The sequence below is a fragment of the Nyctereutes procyonoides genome, unplaced genomic scaffold (genome assembly GCF_905146905.1).
Source record: "Nyctereutes procyonoides isolate TBG_1078 unplaced genomic scaffold, NYPRO_anot_genome, whole genome shotgun sequence".
Classification (NCBI taxonomy): domain Eukaryota; kingdom Metazoa; phylum Chordata; class Mammalia; order Carnivora; family Canidae; genus Nyctereutes; species Nyctereutes procyonoides.
In genome coordinates this window covers 14,241,347-14,262,694 of record NW_026575128.1, presented here as the reverse complement: position 1 = coordinate 14,262,694, position 21,348 = coordinate 14,241,347, and the positions used below count along the sequence as shown (strand labels likewise).

The 21,348-nt window shown below is 55.5% G+C and overlaps 3 protein-coding genes across 3 annotated transcripts; 1 reads left to right on the top strand and 2 right to left on the bottom strand.

Moving 5' to 3' along the window:
* Positions 1–612: 612 nt before the first annotated feature.
* Positions 613–1,186, bottom strand: P3R3URF (PIK3R3 upstream open reading frame). The gene is made up of 2 exons (XM_055342013.1): positions 943–1,186; positions 613–656 (listed from the first exon to the last, which is right to left on the bottom strand). Exons 1-2 carry the CDS (start codon positions 1,184–1,186, stop codon positions 613–615), a joined length of 288 nt encoding a protein of 95 aa, XP_055197988.1.
* Positions 1,187–4,318: 3,132 nt separating this feature from the next.
* Positions 4,319–9,460, top strand: TSPAN1 (tetraspanin 1). Its single transcript, XM_055342010.1, has 8 exons — positions 4,319–4,453; positions 4,902–4,966; positions 7,702–7,908; positions 8,116–8,190; positions 8,313–8,411; positions 8,491–8,646; positions 8,745–8,828; positions 8,991–9,460. The coding sequence occupies exons 2-8, from the start codon at positions 4,910–4,912 to the stop codon at positions 9,036–9,038; spliced, it is 726 nt and encodes a 241-aa protein (XP_055197985.1). The 5' UTR covers positions 4,319–4,453; positions 4,902–4,909; the 3' UTR covers positions 9,039–9,460.
* Positions 9,461–11,554: 2,094 nt separating this feature from the next.
* POMGNT1 (protein O-linked mannose N-acetylglucosaminyltransferase 1 (beta 1,2-)) lies at positions 11,555–21,079 on the bottom strand. Its single transcript, XM_055342115.1, has 22 exons — positions 20,977–21,079; positions 20,199–20,368; positions 19,470–19,584; positions 19,203–19,321; positions 18,479–18,544; positions 18,262–18,375; positions 17,315–17,432; positions 17,026–17,124; positions 16,731–16,858; positions 16,330–16,400; positions 16,021–16,096; positions 15,758–15,841; positions 15,627–15,668; positions 15,361–15,419; positions 14,948–15,020; positions 14,723–14,851; positions 14,504–14,629; positions 13,461–13,525; positions 13,236–13,280; positions 12,670–12,805; positions 12,312–12,421; positions 11,555–12,229 (listed from the first exon to the last, which is right to left on the bottom strand). The coding sequence occupies exons 2-22, from the start codon at positions 20,316–20,318 to the stop codon at positions 12,142–12,144; spliced, it is 1,983 nt and encodes a 660-aa protein (XP_055198090.1). The 5' UTR covers positions 20,319–20,368; positions 20,977–21,079; the 3' UTR covers positions 11,555–12,141.
* Positions 21,080–21,348: the final 269 nt, after the last annotated feature.

The window sequence follows — 21,348 nt, the reverse complement described above, 5'->3', positions numbered from 1 at the left end:
TCTGGCACACCCAAACCCTTACGGACACACCCTGATACTCTGCAGCCACAGAGGCACACTCAGCCCTTGTCTGCTCACACTCTCATTGTCCTGGTTTCACACACACACATTCAGACACACACACCAACATCTGCATCTGCACACTGACCGGCACAGGCACAGAGCCACATACAGCTCACCTCCAAGCGCTCATGAAGTCACTCTGGCAATGAAATCTCTCTCATCCTACCCCTTTCTGATCAGTGCCCCTCCCTCCCTCCTCAAGGACCCGGCTCCCTATAACTTCCAAGATGTCTAAGGAGATCCTTTGCCCCTACCTCACAGGGCAGATCGAAAGCTGAGGCCAAAGATGGAGAAATGGTGTGTGTTGCCTGCGAGTCCTGTCCTTCCATTGTCTAACTGTGATAGCTGCTGTCATCACTGAAGCCTGTCCCTGGGAGCGGTCAGCCCCAACCCTGCCCTCATACTCTGCATAGTTGTCTGAAACACCTTGGAGCGGAGTAAGGCAGTCAGAGCAGAAATGAGTGTATTTGTCTGCTGTTAACCACCCATGACCTTTAGGAGATGCAGGTCCGGAGCCAGCCAAGCTTCTGGACTAGTTTCTGGACACTTCTAGAGGATCAGAAAGCTGCCAGGTTGACAGAGGTGTCTGAGAACTGAGGAGAGGAAGGAGAGGGAAGAGTGTGAGGAAGACAGCAGTTCTGGAAGCTCCACTGTTCTTAGATCCACAGTTCCCTAGGCCCTCCACTTCCAGCCAATACCTCTCATAAGGCTCCAAGCCTTCAGGATGTCTGTCATCAAGACCCTACCATACTTTTGGGGTGGTATTTCACACAGGTTGTGCCCCCTAGAGTGCCCACACAGCAGGGCCAAGGGTGGGGGAAAACCAATGGCCCTGTCTTTCCACCCACTCCCCACCCTGCCTCAGGACCCTTGGCTAACCTTGTGGCGGAAAGATCCATATGCTCGTGGTGGCAGTATGAATGTTGTTGATACCTGTGCCAATGGTGACAAGATTGGTGGCTGCAGTGGTGGCAGCTGGGCCTTGGGGTTTCTGCCGATACCTTCTGCGGCTACACTTGAACATCCTGGGAAACCGAGGCCGAGGCCAACCCAGCCCTGGCCTGCGGTAAGGGGAACTTAAGCCCCGGGGCCGAGGGGCACGGACCAACTGAGAAGGTCCCATGGGCACAGGGAGCTTCTGTGGTGTGCCTGAGGCTGCTCCTGGCCAGGGCAGCTGGGGCCTCTATGACATAGAGGCTGCATTAGGGTGGTGCTCTTTATTGTAGGTCCTGGTCCCCAGCCCCTCCCCACAGGTCAGGCTCCCCAACGGTTCTCTCCATGGGTCCAGCCCAAGAGCCAGCAAAACCTCAGCTTGGCCCCTAGAGAAAAGGAATTCTGAGTAGGGGACATTTACTCCCTCGCTTTCTCATTCACCCACATAGACAATATTAACAATGTTTATTAAGCTTCTGCTGTGTGCCAAACAGTGCCGGGTATTTTACAAACACTCTCATTAATCCCACAACAACCCTACAAGGAGACTCTATCATTCCTATTTCACATACAGTCGATTCTCATTATTCACAGTAGCTATGTTCTAATGAAGTCCCCGCCACAAATAGCACATTAGCAAATCGAGCCAATGCACCTATAGGATTAGATTCCTACCAGCCTCTGGTCACATTTTTGTCAACTGATCAATCTGGACATGACCTTGTTTTATGTGTATTTCTGTTTATAGACACCTAATTTAAAGTATATTGTTGTTGAGTCACTAACATTGAACTCACAGTCAACAGCACTCTAACTTGTTACCTGGATGACGTTTATCTAACATACTTCCTCTGTAAGGCCCATCACAGCCTTCTTGTGCTCAGAAACATGAGACAGCACTTCAGCATTATTTGAATAACAGCATTATTTGATAAATCACCAACAAGAAGCATAAAAATGCAAAAAAAAAAAGTGACACTGAATAGACCACAAGAACATATGTTTACATGGTAAGAGGTAGAACAGGGAGGCAGAGTAGCCTCTTGTTCGGCCTCAGCTGAGAACACGTGAATGACGCAGCTCAACATTTTTGCAGCTCTACAAATGTCCATGAATGACCGCAAAAGTGACATGAGTATTGGTGCGGGGTTACAAATAAATTCTAGTAAATTCGCAGGTATGGAAGCCATGAATAAAAAGGATTGATTGTATAAGGAAACTGAGGCTCAGTTAGGTGAGGTCACACAACCAGAGGCAGGCAGGGGTTCAAATCCCTGGTGGCCAAGGTCTAAAGCCCAGACATTTAACTCTTGCTGTTCTGTGCTCATTTATTCATCCCATCAATCAGGAATTGTTCACTAAAAACTTCATATGTGCTGGGCACTGGGGTCATAGATGGAGCTGACCTGGCTCTGATGCTTCCTGAGGGAAAAGAGAAAGCCATGTGGATAATTAGTGCTAGGTTCCCAGAGGGATGTAAGTTGTGTCAACCCTGGGTGTATCTCCTTTCCTGCGGGAGAGAGGAACATCCATGGCTCTGGCAGGCTTTGCACCGAGTTGCTGTGGAACAGTGGACCTCAGCCCCCTCTCTCCCTCTTACTCTACCTCCAGCCCTCCTTCCCAGCCTCCAGCTTTTCTCTGTTCCTGCTAGGAGACTTTGGGGTCCCCAGCACCACCCTAAAGGCCTCACTTGCTATCCGTCTTAGAAAATGGACCTTGCTCCCATCGACTTCCAGCCATTACACCTGTAACCCCACTTGCTCTTGGCCATTTTCTTCCTCAAGTCCCAGACCAAGGCCTCCTCTCCTGCTCTTTCTGGAAGTCGGCTCTTCCTGCCTTCGTAGTGATTCCATCACTATAGACAGTCGGCTTGGTGGTTAAGATACAGACTCTGGCACGAGAATGACTCAGGGTGAATCCTGGCTTTGCCACGTACAGGCTGTGTGATCACGGCAAGTACTCAACCTTCCTGTGCCCCTGTCTCCTGATATTTAAAAATGGAATAAAAGAGATTTACAACAATCTCATAGGATTGTTGTAAAAAAAGGGGGGGGGAGACCATATATGTAATGCATGTAAAACGTGATCTACACAGATACTAGTGTTATTGGCCCCCTCTCTCCCGTTTCTTCAGCTGCTCCCTGTCATTGCAAAAAACCAAAAACTAGTGTCAACTGTATTCAAAAATTTTTTAAATTGTAAAAGTCCACTTTGTCCACCCCACACCCCCTCTGGCTATGACTCTCTCCACTCTGACATTCCCACTCTGGGGTCATTCCCATTTGTCTCAGAGTGGGGAGAGAATCTTATTTAAAATCCCTAGAACTATTCTGTTTAATAGACTAGGAAACAGGTTTAAAATTGAGCCTGAGCAATACCCCTGGAGTCCCACAGCTAGGAGGCTGCGGAACCAGCCTGGGAGTACCTGGTCCCAGGGACTCCAAAGCCAGAACTTCCCCACTACCTGCAGGTCGGGAGCGCTAGAGTGGAAATAGGGCCACAGGACTCACAGTGCAAAGAGATGGGCAGGGGTTTGCCGGCTTGGAGTTGGGGTGCCGCTTTCATGGGATTAGGGTGCCACCTGCCGACGGAAAGGGGCGTCCTTGACACATAGCTGAACACGCTGGAAGGAGGGGAAGCGAGAGAAAGTACGGGGAGGGAGACGAGTAAGGAGGAAAGATAAATGGAGGAGAAAGATGGGGAAATCAAGATTTTGTAGAGGAAAAAGGACTAGGGGTCATTTGCTACTCAGAGGAGGGAGTAGAAGCTGCTAAACCTGGGTCATTTCCCAGAAAGTGTGTGTAAGAGAGACAAAGAGACAGAGACAGAAACAGAGAGGCTTTAAGTATGTGCCTCAGATGTTGCTTTGTTGTTTCTTAGTTGCTGGGAGTCAGTCCACACACAGTGTCAAGTGTGTGTGATGGGTGTGCGTATGTATTTGCACACTCACGAGCACTGGCAGGGGGTTACATATGTGCGTGTGACTGGAGAGGGCAGCTCGGGCAGGTGCGCCTGTGAACACGCAGGGCAGGTGCACGGAGCGGCAGGTGTAGGCTAGGGAGCTACCGCGCACCGCTGTGGGGAGGGCACGCAGAAATTCCAGGGGCCGCTCTTTACCCTCAGACTTCTCTTCCTTCTCCAGATCAGGAAGGGTGTTGCTGCGGTTGGCGTTGCCAGGCCGACGGGGCCTGCTGCTCCTGTGACTATGGGGATAGATCTCCCGGCAGCAGGGGGCAGCAGGGCAAGAGGAGGCTGACTGGCTGCTGGGTGGGGCGGGCGGGAAGGCATAGAGAGGACTTTAAAACTCCTGCCCCGCCTGCAGGTGAGCATTGGTGCCTGAGAGCCAGCTCTGTCTCCCTGCCTGCCCACTCAAGTGGCGATTCCCTGGAGTTGTCTGTGCCCTCTGGAGCCTCAGCAGATCCTTCTTTCAGAACTCACTACCGAGAGCCCTGAACAGGTGATGCCACAGGATAGGGATTATCCTGTGAGGCAAAGTTAATCTGGAAATGGGTTTGGGAAGCTGAAGACCAACGGGGAGGGTAATGAAAGAGCCCAGGGCTGGCTTGGCGGAGGAGTCCGGGGTATACAGGTGCCAAGGAAGGGCCTGGAGTGACCTCTAGTCTGGATGTTGGGCTTGGGGTGCCAGTGGAGAAACCTGCGGGGGTTTAGTGTGTCAGAGTGTCGGGTGCTGGGAGAGGGCCTGGGCAGTACAGCGAGCCAGGGGTGTCAGGATAGGACTTAGGAACAGTCCTGAGGTGTCAGAGTCTAGAGGCAGGGGAATTTGGGTGGTTTACAGGTTCTGGACGCTGGAGTCTGATATGTCAGGGCCCAAATGCCAGGGCCAGCCCAGGTGGCTGCTGAGGTGGCTGGCCCAAATTCCTAACTCACACTTGTCTGCCTCCTAGAAGCCACCATGCGGTGCTTCGGCTTCATTAAAACGATGATGATCCTCTTCAATTTCCTCATCTTTGTAAGTATGGGGGCTGTGGGTTCTTTGGGCCTCCCTGCAGAAGTGGGTCACAACCTAAGCAGAGCCTAAGCTGCGAAATGGGAGATCGCTGTGCCCAGACTCTGTTGCACAAGGTTCCCATGAGGATAGGGTACAGAAGTCTCCCCAGATGCTGAGTTCCGGTCTCAGGAGCACAAGTTGGGGTGGAAAAGCTTAAGAGAAGCCCCTCCCTTACAGGAAGTTTTAGTCTCGACATAGGGCAGGGTGGAGTAGGCTAACAGGAGTGACTGTCCCCATTTTATAGTCATTGGGGGCCCAGGGAGGGGAAGAGTTTTGCCCAAGCTTGCCTAGAGTACAAGGAAATTCAGTGGCCTCAGTAGGATGGACAAGGAACTGAAAGGAGAGATGCCCAGAGACCCCAGAGCAGAGAGTCTGCCTCAAGCAACCCTTATTCATTCAACAAACATGTGTTGCCTAAGACGCTGGGGAGAAAGGTAAGTGAGCCCTTTCTTTGCCCTTGAGGATCTCAGGTCCAGCAGGCCAGATGGACAGACAGTTGCAACTATTAGGTCTGGCCTTAGCACAGGGGCAATGGGAGCCCCCAGGAAGGGCTTGATCCCTGGTCAGAGAAGACTATCTGGAGGAAATAGCTGAGGCTGGGCATTTGCACTGAGTGAGGGTCGCAAACCATGAAAAAGGCCCAGAGGCAATGAAATCAGGTATTGTTCAGAAAACCAGGAACAGATTGTATAGGGCATGTCTGAGGAAGCTGAGTAATGAGGCATGAACCCTGGAGATGGTGGTGGAGATGGGGAGAAATGGACCAAGGACAAAGCCCTCGGATGGTGGCCGAGGGACAGACAGAGGGGCAGGGGAGACAGAGGCTTTGAAGATAAAGCCTGTGTCTCTACTATGAGCGACCCAGGGGATGGGCCCCGGGCAGCTGAGTACCCAAGGGGGTTGCAGCTCCAGTTGGAGCTGGACGTGGATATTTGGAAGTCATATGACCACAAAGGGTCAGCGAGGCCATGGGAGAGGGTAAGAGCACACAGGCTGAGCGAATCCTGCGAAACCCAACTTGTACAGGGTATGTGGAGAAATGGCCACCAGGAAGCAGACAGAAAAAAAGCAATAGAAAAAAAAAAGAAAGAAGAAAGAAAGAAAGAAAGAAAGAAAGAAAGAAAGAAAGAAAGAAAGAAAGAAAAAGAGCAATAGGAGGAAAAGAGGGAGAACATGGCCGCAGAGAGGCCAGGAGGGTATGGCGCAGGAAGCATCCACCAGATTTAGCACAAGACAGCATCACAGACCTTGGAGCCAAATTAGAATGGCTTAAGTGAAAGAAAAAAAAATGACTTAAGTGAGTGGAGGTCGAGGAAGTGGAGACATGAAGTGTAGAGGACTTTGGGGAAATTGGGCTGCAGGTGTTACCTCCCTGACTCCGGGGTGGTCCATTCCTTGGGCTTCTTCGGGCTCCAGGGAACTAACCTTTATCCATATATCTGGACAAGGCAAACAGATCCCAGGGATATGGAGAGCAGGTGTTCTGGCCCGAGGGGGTTAAAAGCAAATCCAGTTTGGTTTCTGGCCTCTGTTGCTCAGGCTTTGCCAGGCTGGGCAGGGCAGAGCAGGTCTAGGGCTCCTTGAAATTTGACCCTGTAGGCTGGGAGCCTGGCTCTCTGTCCTTGGACAAACATGCCTGGGATCCAGCCACAATCTGCACCTCACTCCTGGTTCTAGCCTCAGTTTCTACAGCTGGGGACTAGACACCAACGTAGTAGCGGGTTCATTCTTCCGCTGATGCTCTGGGTCAGCAAGGCTTTGCTCTAAGAGCTGTGGCATCTGGAGAGTGTATCTCCTACCCCGTCTGGGCCTCTGGGTTCCCTGAGGTCTTGGGGTTGAGCCGGAGGGCCTCTACAAGAAGCCCTGGCTGTACCCCTCCTCTGGTGCCCCATTTTTCCTGGTGAGGCAAGGAGAGGTCTCAGTTAGATGAAGGGTAGGGGCAGCGCTGGTGGCGCAGCAGTTTAGCGCCGCCTGTGGCCCAGGGCATGATCCTGGAGTCCCAGGATCGAGTCCCACATCGGGCTCCCTGCATGGAGCCTGCTTCTCCCTCTGCCTGTGTCTCTGCCTCTCTCTCTCTCTCTGCATCTCTATGAATAAACAAAATCTTAATAAAATAAAACTTTATAAAAGTGTGTCTTAAACACACTTATAAAAAAAAAAAAAGATGAAGGGTAGGCCTGGAGTTTGATCCTACAGAGAAGCCAAATGAGCCCTCAAGGTAGGTGTCCCTTCTCACCAAGTTCCTCTCCAGGGTTGGAAGCAGATGTAAACCTCAGCCCCTCCTCTGCTGCTATGGTGACTCTCACCTATGGGAGGACAAAGGTGCTTGGCTGGGCAAGGAAATGGGGGGAGGGGGGCCTTGTTAGCCTCACCTGCTTGTTTTCATTCCTAGTTATGCGGCAGGACCCTGACAGCAGTGAGGAAAAGTCTTGCCTTGCCCTCCCCCAACCTGTGGATATTTCTGGAACCCCTGATCCCATTTATAATCGGCATTGATGTGCAGCCTGGTACTGGCTATGGGTGGCCCAGCTCCCATCCTTCTGGCTCCACAGAACGTTTTTCCTCCCTACAGGATGAGTTTTTACAGTCCTTAGCCAATAAAGGGAGAAATTTCTTGTTTCCCACCTTCCTGATTCAACTGCGTGGTAAGAAGCTGCTTGCCTGCACTGTTTTAAGGCCTGCCTCTCTGTCCCCAGCTGTGTGGTGTTGCCTTGTTGGCAGTGGGCATCTGGGTGTCAGTCGATGGGCCATCTTTCCTGAAGATCTTTGGGCCGCTGTCATCCAGTGCCATGCAGTTCGTCAACGTCGGCTACTTCCTCATCGCAGCCGGTGCTATACTCTTCGCTCTTGGTTTCCTGGGCTGCTACGGTGCTCACTCGGAGAACAAGTGCGCCCTTATGATGGTGCGTCAAGCCCAGCTCCACAGGCCTGTAACCAAGACCCAGGGTCCCCTGACCCCAGAATCCAGGCCCCGGGGATCCCCAGACCAAGCTCTGGACTCCAGGGCCCTCGGTAGAAGGGGCTGCTGCCCATTTTACTGGGTGGCGGGTCACAAGTGAGGCACGAGGGACTTCCTCTGTCTCAAACTCAGACCTCTGTTCCCCGCTCAGTTCTTCTTGATCCTCCTCCTCATCTTCATCGCGGAGGTGGCAGCTGCTGTGGTGGCCCTGGTGTACACTACAATGGTGAGGAGCGGGATTGGGCAAGGGGGAAAGCTGGGGAGGATCCCTGCAGGTGGGCTGTGGCCTGTGAATGACCACTGGCCACCGTCCCTACTGGGCCCTAAGCACTGGCCCACCCCACCCAGGCCGAGCACTTCCTGACGTTGCTGGTCGTGCCCGCCATCAAGCAGGACTATGGCTCCCAGAAGGACTTCACGCAAGTGTGGAACAGCACCATGGCAGGGGTAAGGTGGGCTGGGGGAGACCCTGCAGGGGCAAGAAAGTGCAAGACCCTACTGACCACCCTGCCCTCCTCATCTTCAGCTCGGGTGCTGTGGCTTCAACAACTACACGGACTTTGAGGGCTCCCCCTACTTCCTGAGGAACCATACCTTTCCCCCATACTGTTGCTTCGACAGTGGCAATGGCACAGCCACAGAAGCCTGCACAGAGGAGAGGGCTAAGGACAAGATTGTACAGGTGTGGTATGGAAAGCGGGGGGCTGCTTTGATGGCCTTAAGTGCTGCATGAAGAGGGGGTGCAGCTGCTGACTGGGGACCTCTCTCCCCTCCCCCAAGGGTTGTTTCAGTCAGCTTCTGTATGACCTCCGGGCCAACTCGGTCACTGTGGGGGGCGTGGCAGCCGGAATCGGGGCCTTGGAGGTAAGGGGGTGGGGAGGTCAGGGTAGCCCCACTGGACCGGGGTGCTTGAGCCATCTTGGAGGCCTTGCTGAAGGAGACAGACTTCTCACAAAGCTTCAGAGAGGGTGTCTGGGTGGCAGGGGACTAAAAGTAAAGACCCTTTGCCTGTTCCTTTCCCACCAGCTGGCTGCCATGATTGTGTCCATGTATCTGTACTGCAATCTGAAATAAGTCTGCTCTGCCTCCGCCACTGCTGATGCCACACACGAACTGAGGAGAGGCACCCTGGCACTGCCAGGTGGCAGTGATTAGGGTGGGGACAGGATCTAACAGTGTCACTTGGGCCAGAGTGGGCCGGCCTTGCTGCTCTGGACTGGTGGCCAAATAGGGGATCGCCCCCTTCAAGCTGTGCCTGACTTTTCCTTCCATTGGTGGGCTTGGGGCCTGAAGCAGCCAGTTCTCCTGCCCCAACCTCCAGTCTGTCCCTGAAACGCTTGACACCGCCTCAGGCCCAGGTGTGCTCTTGCTGATCCCAGCAGCCTCCTGGGGGATAAGAGAAAGACACCCTATAGTACGGGCATGTGCAAAACCAGCAGTCACCAGGCGGATATGTAGAAGGCACTTCAGAACCCAATACCCAATTAAAATGTCTCCATTTGGAACTCTTCTCGTGTATCCTTGGAGAGGCAGGCCCGTCTTGCCTAACCTGGCCCTCAGATTCCCAAGGGGCTGGTGACTCACAAGGCTCCTGAAAAGGGAAGGCACTAGTTCGCAGGAGGGAAATAGGGTGGAGGTAGGTGCCTCTATCTCCCCTTTGCTTGAATTCCAGGCCTGGGAGGGAGCCTAACAGGGAGGACCAAGAGGGCACTCAGGGAAGAGTTGGGGGCTGGGCCAGTCTGCCTCCTCGAATGTGGGAGGACTTTGGCCTGAAACTACCCCCTCCTGGGTAGGGGCAATGGACTGGAAAGCTATGAAAATAACAAGCCTGTGCCCACATGGGGGCGGAGAGACAGAAATACTGCCAAGGCAATGGGAGGGGGTCGCTTCTTAGGCTTTGGAAGCCCTCCAGAAGCCCCCATCAGAGGCTCTGAGCTGCCTACCCTTCTCACTCGGGCAAAGTCCTACACCTGGTACCTGCTCTGGGGATTTTAGAAAGAACTTCATTCTTGGTCTTGGCTTGCCTCTGGGACTCGACAGATCTGATCTCTTAATCTTAACCACCTCCATGGTACAGAAGCTGGGCCTAGAAAGTCCGAGGGACTTGTTCCATGTCCATGACCTCCCTGGAGGGCTGAGGAGCCTTGATCTGGGCCCAGGCTGTCTGACTCCGGAGCCTGGGGGGTCCTGGCTGACGTGGAAGACCAGAATATCCCAAACATAGATCTGACTGCGGCTGAACCAGGACCCACAGCACCAACAAGGGAGGAAAACCCAGCCTGGCAAATCAGTCGTCCTCCTTGCTGACCCCTCATCCTTCCTCCCTGGCTTTTCTAGGGCAGCCCAGAACTACTACCCCTTCCCCTTGCTGAACCCAAGAAGGAACAGAAACCTGGCCAGAGCCACACAGGGCCCCAGAGCCAGTCTGAGGCTAGCCCAGGAGCCTGCTGCGGGGGCCTGGCAGGGAGGGAGGCTAGGGCCTCCCCGCCTTCACCACCGGACCATCTCTCACACACCAGGTGCCTACAGAGAGCTGCAGGAGATTGTTTGCCCAGGGCGGACCTCCGCCTCCTCACTGGCTAACCGCTCGCCCCCGGCTCTAACAGTACCTCAAGTACTCTATCTCTAGCAAACACTGAAGGCGGAAAGAAACGGTCCCAGCAGCACACCACCTGTGTCACTGTGTCACTGTGGAGCTGGGCTCCAGGCACCAGTGGGGGAGGGTGGAGTAGAACTGGTGAAAGGGCAGGAGTTCTAGGCCATTCCTGCCTTCCTGGCCAGGGCTCTACATAAGGAGCTCACCAGGCTCACCTTGAAAGGACAGCAGGCTGACCCCTTCTCAAGAGGTGTGTCCCATACTCACCTCTGATCCTAAGTCCTGTACAGATCCCTTAAACGTCCTGCCCCCTGCCTTAGGGGGCCTTAGTGGCTTTCTCACCCACTACCTGTAGACAATCCCATTCATTTCCTGGTTCTTCTATGACTTAGATCTTCCTAATCTCTTTGGGTCACTGGGCTGGGTGAGAATCTGACAAAAATGATGGGTTTTCTCCAGAAAAATGCCTAGACATGGAATCTGCATACGAAGCACCCTAAGGGCCACAGATCCTTTCTCTTACAACTCCCATCTGCAGCCCAGTCCTAGCCTCCTGAATAATACTGGTCTGGTTCTGGTTCACCCACTTCCTTTATATCCCCACTAGTCTCCCTTGCTCTCCCATTGCCTCCCTCACCCCCGAGGATTCCTTTTTGCTCTCTTGCTCCATCTCTGGGGACAGGTACCTGCCCAGACAAGCTAGGCAAGTGAACAGCCCCATGGGGAAGGGGTTTGAGGTAGCTGCTCTAAGCTTAGCCTCAAGTAGGGTGAGGCTAGGGTCAAGTTCATGTCCTAAGGTGGAGCTAGGGAAAAATCCTGGAGTTTGAGACTTGGGCATCCCCTGGTGGCCAAATGGCCCCAAATGGAAGCTAAATCCTGTGGAGGACAGTAAGGAAATCTCACTATCCATCATAACCATTCTCTCTCCTACTTACCGATTTTTCTCTTTCTCACACTCACATACCCCCCCCCCGCCAATCATAAAACACATCCCTGGAGGTTTTCTCCTTTTTTAATCAATGACCACCTTATCCAGCTTTGGAAACCTGGACAAAGGGGAGGCTGAGAAGAGGCCTGGTTCCGTGTCTGAGGGTCTCTGAGTGAGTCTGCATCAGCAGGTGGGCCCCAGCGGGCCTGTCCATGGGTTGGGCACAGCAGGTTCCTGAGTAAGAGCCAGCCCCACCCTCAGGGCAGCACCCCAGCCAAGAAAGGAGTCAAGGCCCTATAGGCTTCAGCCTGTTCCCAAGGCCCTCAGGACAGTCAATAAATAGGTTAGATTCTGAGCCAGGCCTGGGAGGAGGGTGTGTGCAAAGGGCAGGATCAGCTGCCCAGGGACCCCAATGATTCCCAGGTACTATCCTGCCCCTTCCCAACAGGAAAGTAAATAAATAGACCTCCAACTCAGGTATAGGGGCGTTGGAGCAGGGGAAGCCTCCCCTTTGGGTTAGTAATTAAGTCTCATGTTAAAAACAAGCCAGCGCCAACCCCGACCAGTGTCTACAAAATCCTACAGGATGGGGTGAAGGGCTAGCCTGCCTGGGGGTACACAGTACCCAGCCCTGCAGGGTCCTGAAGGAGGTCTCATGTCTGTTCTGCGGCTCCTGGGACTCCCTCTTCCTTTGGAGGTGGCTCCAGGAAAATTGGGGTGATTGATGGTGGCTTCTTCACCCTGGGAAGATAATTTGACAATGTATAGGGAAGAGGTAATCCCACTAGTCTCCCACTTCCCGGGGCAGAAAAGAGTCACTCACGAGTAGGGGGAGGCTGGGACGCCCACCACCAGGAAGTGATTCTTCTTTCGAAACAACCTCCACAGGCCCCGGTGGTTGCCACGCACATCCAGGTCCCAGATACGGAGGCACTGGAAGAAGTGGGTGGGGGGAGAGGCAATGATCAGAGAGCCGCAGGGGCAGGAGGGGGTGCAACTGAGGACCCTTGGTCCAGCCCCCACCCCTCCTCTGCAGTCTCCTCAATCTTCAAGATGTAGCATCTTCTAGAATATGGTATTGGACAAAGGGGCTGGAAGAGGGGTTCCCAGAGTCTGAAGAGGAGGTTCTAAGGTAGAAGATTCCAGAACAAAGGTATCTGGTGGGAGTGTTAATGGGGCACCTTGGCAAGCTGGGTCCAGGTGGTGAAGTCATCATCCTTCTCCATTCGGATGAAGGCCACATAGGTGTGGCCCTCTGTGTCTGGCAGGAACGAGTCTTCACAAGGGTTCCTGCTGTGGTCCAGAACCTCAGCCTCACTGCAGCAGGGGGGAGGGGGTAGAAAGGCCAGGATGGAGCCTGCCTCACGGGTCTGGTAAACCAGGCCCTGCGCTTACTTTTTTTTTTTTTTTAATGTTTTATTTATTTATTCATGAGAGACAGAGAGAGAGAGAGAGAGAGAGGCAGAGACACAGGCAGAGGGAGAAGCAGGCTCCATGCAGGGAGCCTGGCATGGGACTCGATCCCGGGACTCCAGGATCATGCCCTGGGCTGAAGGCAGGCGCCAAACCACTGAGCCACCCAGGCTGCCTTCTGCGCTTACTTTAATGCTGTGCTATCGCTGTCCTGAAATTCTTAATTTTTGAACAAGATGCCCTGATTTTCATTTTGCAGTGGGTCACAGCGCCAAGACCCCCGGTTTTCGCCTCCTCACTCCCTGCCATACATCCCGACTGCCAGAGGCCATACCTGAGCAGCCTGTGAATTTCCACTTCATAAGCTTCCTTCTTCAGACTGAAGGAGAAGGGAAGATGGGTCAGGAGAAGGGGCGAGCCTTCAGGTTCCAGGGGCGAGGTGAAGGATCACGTGGGAATTCGGGGGCAGGAGGGCCGGGGTAAGAAACAGGCCCCAGGGTTGGCAGGGAATACTGGGGATTGGTCATCAAGGGTCCTCTGCCCTGTCCCCAGCCCCCACCTGTCCACGTTCCTGAGCTGGACACCTGGAACCGTGTTGAACTTGTGCTTCTTGAAGTAGGCCTCCTGGAGCAGGTGTGAGGGTGAACATCTGGCCTTCCAGGTGGGGCCCGTACCCCCCGCTGACCCACCACAAGCCCCACAGATGAAGTCCTGGACCCACAGAAGTCCCTCTCACTGCTCCCGGCCCCTGCCTCCGTCTTCCCCATCCTCTTCTTCGTAGCATCCTTGGCAGGCTCTTACTAGCTTTAATTTGGGCTCCACCATCGCTAGAGAGCTCATGCCCACATGGCAGCTCAAGCTACTGACCCCTGAGGTAGTCCCTGTTCCCAGGGGCAGTCCTTGGGTCTGCTGTTGTAGAGCCACAGAAGGCAGGAACGGGCCCTACCAGGCCTGGTACGCAAAAGGATAGGCTGTGCTGAGGGGGAAGCAAGTGCTGTGACTGAGGTACCAACAGGGACCTCAGGGAAGCACCTGCCCCTCTGTGGGAGGTGACTGGGGTCTTGTGTAAGCCAGCCTTCCGGGCTTCAGGGTCCTTTTGGCTTCTAGGAGGTTTCGAGCTGTTCATCTGTTCCTTCAGGCTGGGCTGTCTCAAGGCACACTCTTGCTGTAACTGAGGACTGGCCCTTTAGGCACAGCTGGGGAAGGCATGGTGGGACCGAGGACGTCCCTGTTCATGCCAGGCGGAGGCGTGGGCCCCCACATTTGCAAGGACAGGAGAGGGCAGGGCTGCGTAAGTGCCGGGTGGCAGAAATACCCTCCCCACACCCACAGTCTGGTGCTAAGAATAGTAATAATAAAAATAATACCAGCTAACCCTTATATAATGCTTGCAGTTCAAAGCATTTTACATATAGTAACTCATTTAAACCTCAGAGTCTCAAAACCTTATGAGGTAGGCAGTATTTTTATCCACATTTTTAAAAATAAAGAAACTGAGGCAAAAGAAGATAAGACACGTTCCCCCGGGCTGCTCCGGAGCCCGTGCTCTCGCTCCATCCACCACACTGTGCCCGCCTCCACAACATCCTGCTTCCCACTCACGTGGAAGTAGCCATTCATGTTGAGGCCAACGATGCCGAAGTGGTAGGATCGGGAAACATCGGGGATGATGCACTCTCGGCCTCGGCGTTGTTCAGGCATCCGCATCCACATGTCCCAGTCCCAGAGCTGGGGGGGGGGGGGGCACGGAAAGTCATGAAGGTGAAGGGGTTTGCAGCCAATGGGGGACTCCAGCCCGCCCATCCTCCCCTGCCAGGGCACCTTTTCTGGTGTGGGCCACTTGGGCTCAAGCTCCTCCTTGTACAAGGACTTCCTGAGCACCCAGCCCAGCCCAGGCATGGTCTCCACACGGTACAGCAGTGCTGGGTCCTCAGCCGTGTGTTCGTATCCCTGGTGGCGGGGGGCAGGCACGGGGGGTGGGGTGGGGGAGGGCTTAGCTCAGTGCTTGTACCACTCCCCCAGGTAACCTCTGGCCCCTTGGCTTACCTGGTCATTCCAGGCAGAGATACAGTACAGGCTGTCATCCTCCTCCAGCAGGTGGATGGATTGGCTCAGGAAACTGAGAGAGGCAGGGTCCAAGGGTTCAGGAAAGGGCAAGGACAAACCCAGTCACATAGTGATGCTGGAAGAGCTGGAGATGGGACTCAGGAGTCATGCCTGCTTGTCCCTCCCCCTAAATCCCCACTGTCTCTACCCATCCTTTCTACTCTCTACTCCAACCCCAACACCTGCCATCCTACTTTTGCTCAGGCTTTCCCCCCACTTTTGAGCTGACTTCCCCCACAAAGCTCTCCCAGACACCCCCTGCCTGCCTCCCTGGAGAGCCAGTAAGGAAAGAGGCCCGAAGCAGCAGGTAGGAGCTGCATGGAGAGCCACTTATGGAGGGGTACTCCCCTCACCTGAAAAAATCCACAGCAATGTCCAAGTCCTCTTCCAGGACCACGGCAAACCTGGCTTCCTGCAGGGGGCGGGGGACAGCATGACCCCAGGGGCCCTTTCCCATCCTGTGCCTCCTCCACCCCCATCTCACTTCTCAGGCAGCACTCCCCCCATTTTCCAGATCAGGAAGCTGAGGCCCAGACAGGGGAAGAGCTTGCTATATAGTAAGACCAGGCTTTATACCCACGTTTCCCTTCCCTAGGTCCAAGGGCTTTGGACTACTCACCGGAAACAGGTTGAAAGTGGCAGTGAGGCTGGCTTTGTAGTGCTGGGTGGGGAGTGGAAATGGGGTGCATGAGCTGCAGGGTGGACGGCGGGGTCAAGTGTCTGCCCCTTCCGTCCTCGCCTAGGCCATACCTGAGACACACGGGCGTTCTTGATGCTGATGGGAGTGTGCTGGATGCCCCTCAGACCAAACAGTGCCACCACATCCATTGGCTCCTGGGGGCACGGCTATGGTCACCCTGTGAAGCACCTCCCCCTGCCCACCCCACGGCTCCGCCATGCCGAGCCATTCACATTTCACAGCCTTTGCCTGGGCTGTTGGTCTCGTGATCATCGCTGCTCCGTCCCCACGGCCCTGGGCCCTGCCCTTCCCATAGCCCCTGAGCCCCACTCACCTCGTAGTAGCCATCAATGAAAACTGTTATCATCTGGGGGGACACCCCCTGGGCTGAGAGCAGAGAGCGCAGCATCCTGGGGAGCCCAGGGATGGGTTAGGTACTGTCCCCCCAACTCAGGGCCCCCCTGTGCTTATTGGTGGGCCCATGTTCCCCATGTTCTCCCACATGGGTGAATGGGCCTAGAACCTGTTGCCCCCCACCTCCCACCCCCACCTCAAGAGTTCCACCTACAGGTGGATGAGCCCAAGGAGCTTCACCCTGGGCTAAGCACCACCCAGGGCTGGACCAACCCCCTCCCAGGCTCACCTATACAAGTAATTGGGCCGGTTCCCTGCAATGACAGCCACAGGCACATTGAGGACATTGTTGTCTGGGAGCTGAGGGAGAAACAGCTTTTAGCTCTTGCCTCCCTCCTTCTTCAAACTGGGACCCCCCACCCAGGGAAGAGTTCTTTGGGGAGAAGGCAGGGTAGAGAGGGAAGCAGCAGAGGGTTTCTCTGTTGGGGCCCTTCCACACACTCAACCCAACTCCAATTATGAACCTTTGTTCACATGGTCGGCCCTGCCCCCCCTTTCAGAGGTCAGCACAAATCTTCGGGTCCTGGTTCCCTCTTGGCCTGGGGTCCAGAAACCCAACCTGGCCCTTTCCAAGGGCTCCTTGCCAAGCTGAGAAGGAGTCCGAGCCTCACTGTCTAAGGCCTCACTCACTGGGTCAGGGCTGAACTCGATGGGTGTGGGGTCCTTGCAGCTGCACACACTCCCATAGCCCTCGACTTTGCTGCAGAAGCGCCGGCGGCGACGGTTCAGCTCTGTGTCTGCCCAGTGGCACTCGGCCTCTGAGGGAAGGGAGGGGTCAACAGGAGGAGGCATGAGGGGCCACAAGGCTAGTGTGGTTTACAGAGCCCCAGGCACCCAGTGAAGAAAATAAAGTTTCATAAATAGGACCCAAATGCCCACCTCCAGCCCAGGCACTGGAGCCCGGCACCAGCCCCCCCAACCCCACCTTCTGCTGAGCTCAGCGGCACATCTGTCTTCAGCAGGACTGGGTCCCCCCAGGAGGAGAGGGCAGGTGACTTAGAATGTTTCTCCCCAAGGACAGGACCTAGCAGGGACAGGAATGAGGCACAATGGGGGCCCAGGCTCCAGTTTTAAAGCTGCTTCTCCTCTCTGCCCACTTTCAGCCAGCCCATCACTTCGGGCTCCTATTTGCCCCCAACCCCACCCCAGCTCTTGGGGTTCTGCTCCTCCTGGGCCCCTCATCCCATAGGGTGGATGGCCTGTGGTGCTGGTACCTCCTTTGCGTCCCACAAAGGCCCAAGTGTCTCTCCAGCCAAGGGCAGGGCCGGCCTGGCTGCCCAGGCTCCTCAGTAGAGCCTTGGCTGTGTCCTTGAGGTGGAAGGAGCCCTCGTCCTGGGAGACCAGAGAAGGTAGTCAGCCTGACTGGCATGGTTCTGGGAGATCTGGCTTCATGGAACATTCGCTGTCAGGCACCATGCGAAACCTTTGATTTTAAATTAGCTCATTAAACGATCATGACAACCCTCTGAGATTACTATCCTGCCACGGATAAGAAAACCAAAGGCTTAGTTTAGAGAGATTCTGAGAATCATCCAAGGTCACTGGGCTAGTAAATCCTTACCAGGATCCCACACAATCTGCGCCCCTCCACCCTCTTCCCCCCCACTCCCCTCCCCTCCCTGAATTTGCTCCGGCTCCACTGGCACCCTTGCAGTTCCTCGAGCATGCCAGTACTGTCCTACCTCAGAGCACACCCTCACCATTCTTCTGATCTAGAACACCTTCCTCCAGATATTCGCCTGGCCCTCTCCTCACGTCGTCCAGCTTTCTGCTCACATGTCACTTCCTTACAGAGACCTTCCCCTTCTAAAATGCATCACCCACTACTCTGTCTCTTTTGCTTTATTGTCTTCATTAAGTTATCGTCTCCTGACATCATACATGTACTGAGGTTTTTTTTGTTGTTGATCTTGCCCTGTGGAATGGAAGCTCCATAAAGGTTGCTTCCTATCCTATCTCCAGCACCCAGAGCAGTGCCTGGCACACAGTAGGGGCTCAGTAACTATTTGCTGAATAAAAATGACAAGGCTAAGATTGGAACCTGTATTACCTTTCTTGAGAGGCTCTTCCCACTATGTTTTATTAGGGGTAGAGAGCCCAGAGTCGTGAGCAAGGTTGGAGTTGGGGGCATAGAGAAAGGAACCAAGGAACAGTCACTGACCTTGACAGTGCAGATAAGCACTCGGCCAGGCGCCACCATGTTGAGGAACAGCACCATGGCCTCATCCTCATGAGGTGAGTATGTGTCAAATACACGCTTTGCCATCACATGGCCCTGGCAGGGGACATACCTCTTGTGAGTTAGTGTCAACAGCAAGGAGGGCTCATCTTCAGGCCTGTAGCCAACCGCCCCCCCCCCCCCCAAAAAAAAACCTCACCGTAGCCTGGTTGAGAACGATGACATGGATGCCACGGCCCTGCTCCCGAGCCTCGTCCTCCAGCACCTACCAGGAGGCGGAGACAAAGTCCACCTCTTCACTCCGGCATTTGAGGTTTCTCTGTCTTATGGGAACTCAACAAATGAGCTGCATGAAACCTCCCCTCCTGCCTATGATTCTGTGAACTGTTCTTTTCTGACCCAGCCTGAATGCCACCTCTTCCGGAAAACCTCCTTAACTTGCCCATCAAGAGAGATCAGATCTTTCTACAACCCTCCTCTCCATGGCTTTCAGGCACTTAGAGCCCTAGAATGTGTCTTCCTCATGTTGGAGATACCATAATACATCGATCAAGACCCTCAAATGAGAACCAGGTCTGATTACCCCTAGGTCCCCAGTGCCCAAGACAAGGCTGAGGCCAAGGAAGAGACCAAAAAGTAGTTATGAAATAAAGAAATCAATGAATTATGTGCCTACTACTACTACTAATGATCCCTTTTGATAATATCCCACTACCTGTAACACATTTCACATACTTTTCATTTAAGCCCGACAAGTAGAAATCATTAGTTCCAGCCTACAGATAAGGAACTGAGGCCTCCAGAACCACCTAGCTCAAAAGTGGCAGAGATGCAGTTACCCAAGCAGGCAGTGGAGCCCAGAACCAGGGGACCACACCCTGAGTAGAATACAGTGACTCTACCCCAGACACCGGCCCACTCACCGTAGTGCCATCCACTGCCACATATACTTTGCTGCGGCTTGAGTACACCTCCACATCCAGAACGCGTCGGGGACCACTGCCTCTGCGCCGTGAGGGCTCTAATCGGCCCAGGGCCTCATCTGTCAGGGTGCAACAGGTTGTGGCGACAGTCTCTCCAGCACAGTATCATCCGCTGGAGTGTGCCTACCATTGCAGTGGTGAGATCCTAGGGGACCCTACCCCCATCCTTCACCCCACCAGCCAATCCCATCCTCAGCCTGGCCCCACCATAGTCTTGCTCTGGCTCCGGGTCTCCATTGGCTTCGCTGATTGCTCGCCGCGTGTCCAGGATCAACTTGATGTTGACAATGACGGTCACCAGTAGGAAAAGCACTGCCCCTGTCTGAGAGGAGGGGTAGGGATGACTGAAGAGGGGTGCCCTCTCCAGATCACTGAGGGACTTCCTGAAAGGAGGGCCCTGGCTGCAGGGGGACACAGGCAGAGCCTGGGACCTGTCTCTCCTCCCTCTGTCCGCCCACTTCTCCCCCAACCAGGGTCCAGTTTCAAGACCACCTCCTCCAGGGGACCACCCCCGACCCCTCTCTCTTCATCAGGGCCCTCCCTACCCAGAGCTCCTGGATGCTTCCATTTGAGGCCCTGATTTCCTTGGTCCCCTCCACAATTAGTTCCCAGAAAGGGAGCCAGTCCCAGAGAACCAAGCTGGGGATCAGAAGACCTGGGTCTTAGCTCTGCCCGCCTGGCGGATATGGGCCCCTGAGCAAAGCCTTCCTGACTAGACTTCAGATTTCCGTCAGAAGCCTAGAGGGTTGTACTTGGGTTCTGATTCCAGAACTCTGGGCCCAAACCACCACCTCGTAGGGATATGACACAAAGAGGTGTCCCGTCTAGGAACCTGCTGCCTGTTTCCAGGGTTGGGAGCAGCCAAGGTAGGTCCTGGTGCCCAGAGTCTGGGGTAAAGCTGCGAGGGAGCCGGGGCGGGGCGGGACATCTCTCTACCTGACAAAGCCTGCGCAAAGCCCGCTGGTTGGTCAGTTTGTACTTCCAGGTAAGATACCAGCTCCGCTTCTTCCGAGCCCCAAAGGGCTTGATGAGGGAGCTGGGCTTCCAGTCGTCCATGCCGGGTTGGGGAGTCACCACTGTCCTGGCCAACCCATGCCTTCAGGAATCTGAGAGGACCAGAGGGTCACAGGGAGTCAGGTGTTCCTCCCAAAGTCTGATGCCTTCTGGGGAGCCCAGGGAGGACCCCCCGCAACTCCTCCCTCCCATCATTCAGGCTGTGTGACCCGGGAAAAGTGGCCCAACTGCTCTGGAAAGGAAGCCTCGGAGGGGTCAGCCCGCCTGGAGACTCCCGTGGGGCGGGGGAGCAGCGGAGCCGCCCGGGGCCCCAGCGCAGAGGCCAAGTAATCAGCTCTCAGGTTCAGCAGCCCCTAAAAGGGCCAAGCCCCGGCCCTCCTAGTCCCGGGGTGCGCCAGGGGCACAGGCCCCCCTCAGCCCCGGCCCCCAATCCTCCAGCCCCAGTCCTCCTAGTCCCGGGGTGCGCCGGGGCACAGACCCCCCCCGCCCCGGCCCCCAATCCTCCAGCCCCGGCCCTCCTAGTCCTGGGGTGCGCCAGGACACAGACAGCCCCTAGCCGGGCCCCCAATCCCCCAGCCCCGGCCCTCCTAGTCCGGGGTGCGCCGGGGCACCCCCCCCTCCAGCCCCGGCCCCCAGGCCCCAGCCCCGGGCGCCCTCACCCTCTCCCACCCGGCCCCGCTCCCCGCCGCAAACCACTCACGGCTCAGGGCGCCCGGGCCCCGCTCGGGCCCCTCTCGGGCCCGCACTGCTCCGCCCGGCGCGCCGCGGCCTCCGCCTCCTCCATGCCGCTGGCCGCCCCGCCCCGGCCGGCCCGGCCCGCCTCCCCGCTTCCGCCGCCGCCGCGGGGTGAGAGGGCGGCGGGCGGCGCTTAGGGCGGCGCTTAGGGCGGCGCTTAGGGCGGCGCTTAGGGCGGCGGCGGGACCGCGAGCGCTGGCTTCCCCCGCGGCTTCGCAACGGGCGGCGGGGCGGCTGCGGGGGGGCAGCGGGGGGGCCCCAGCGCCGCGGGGGGCAAGCCCGGCCGCAGTCGGAGCCCCAGCGCCTTGACTAGCCCGCTCCACGCCAGGGTCAGCGG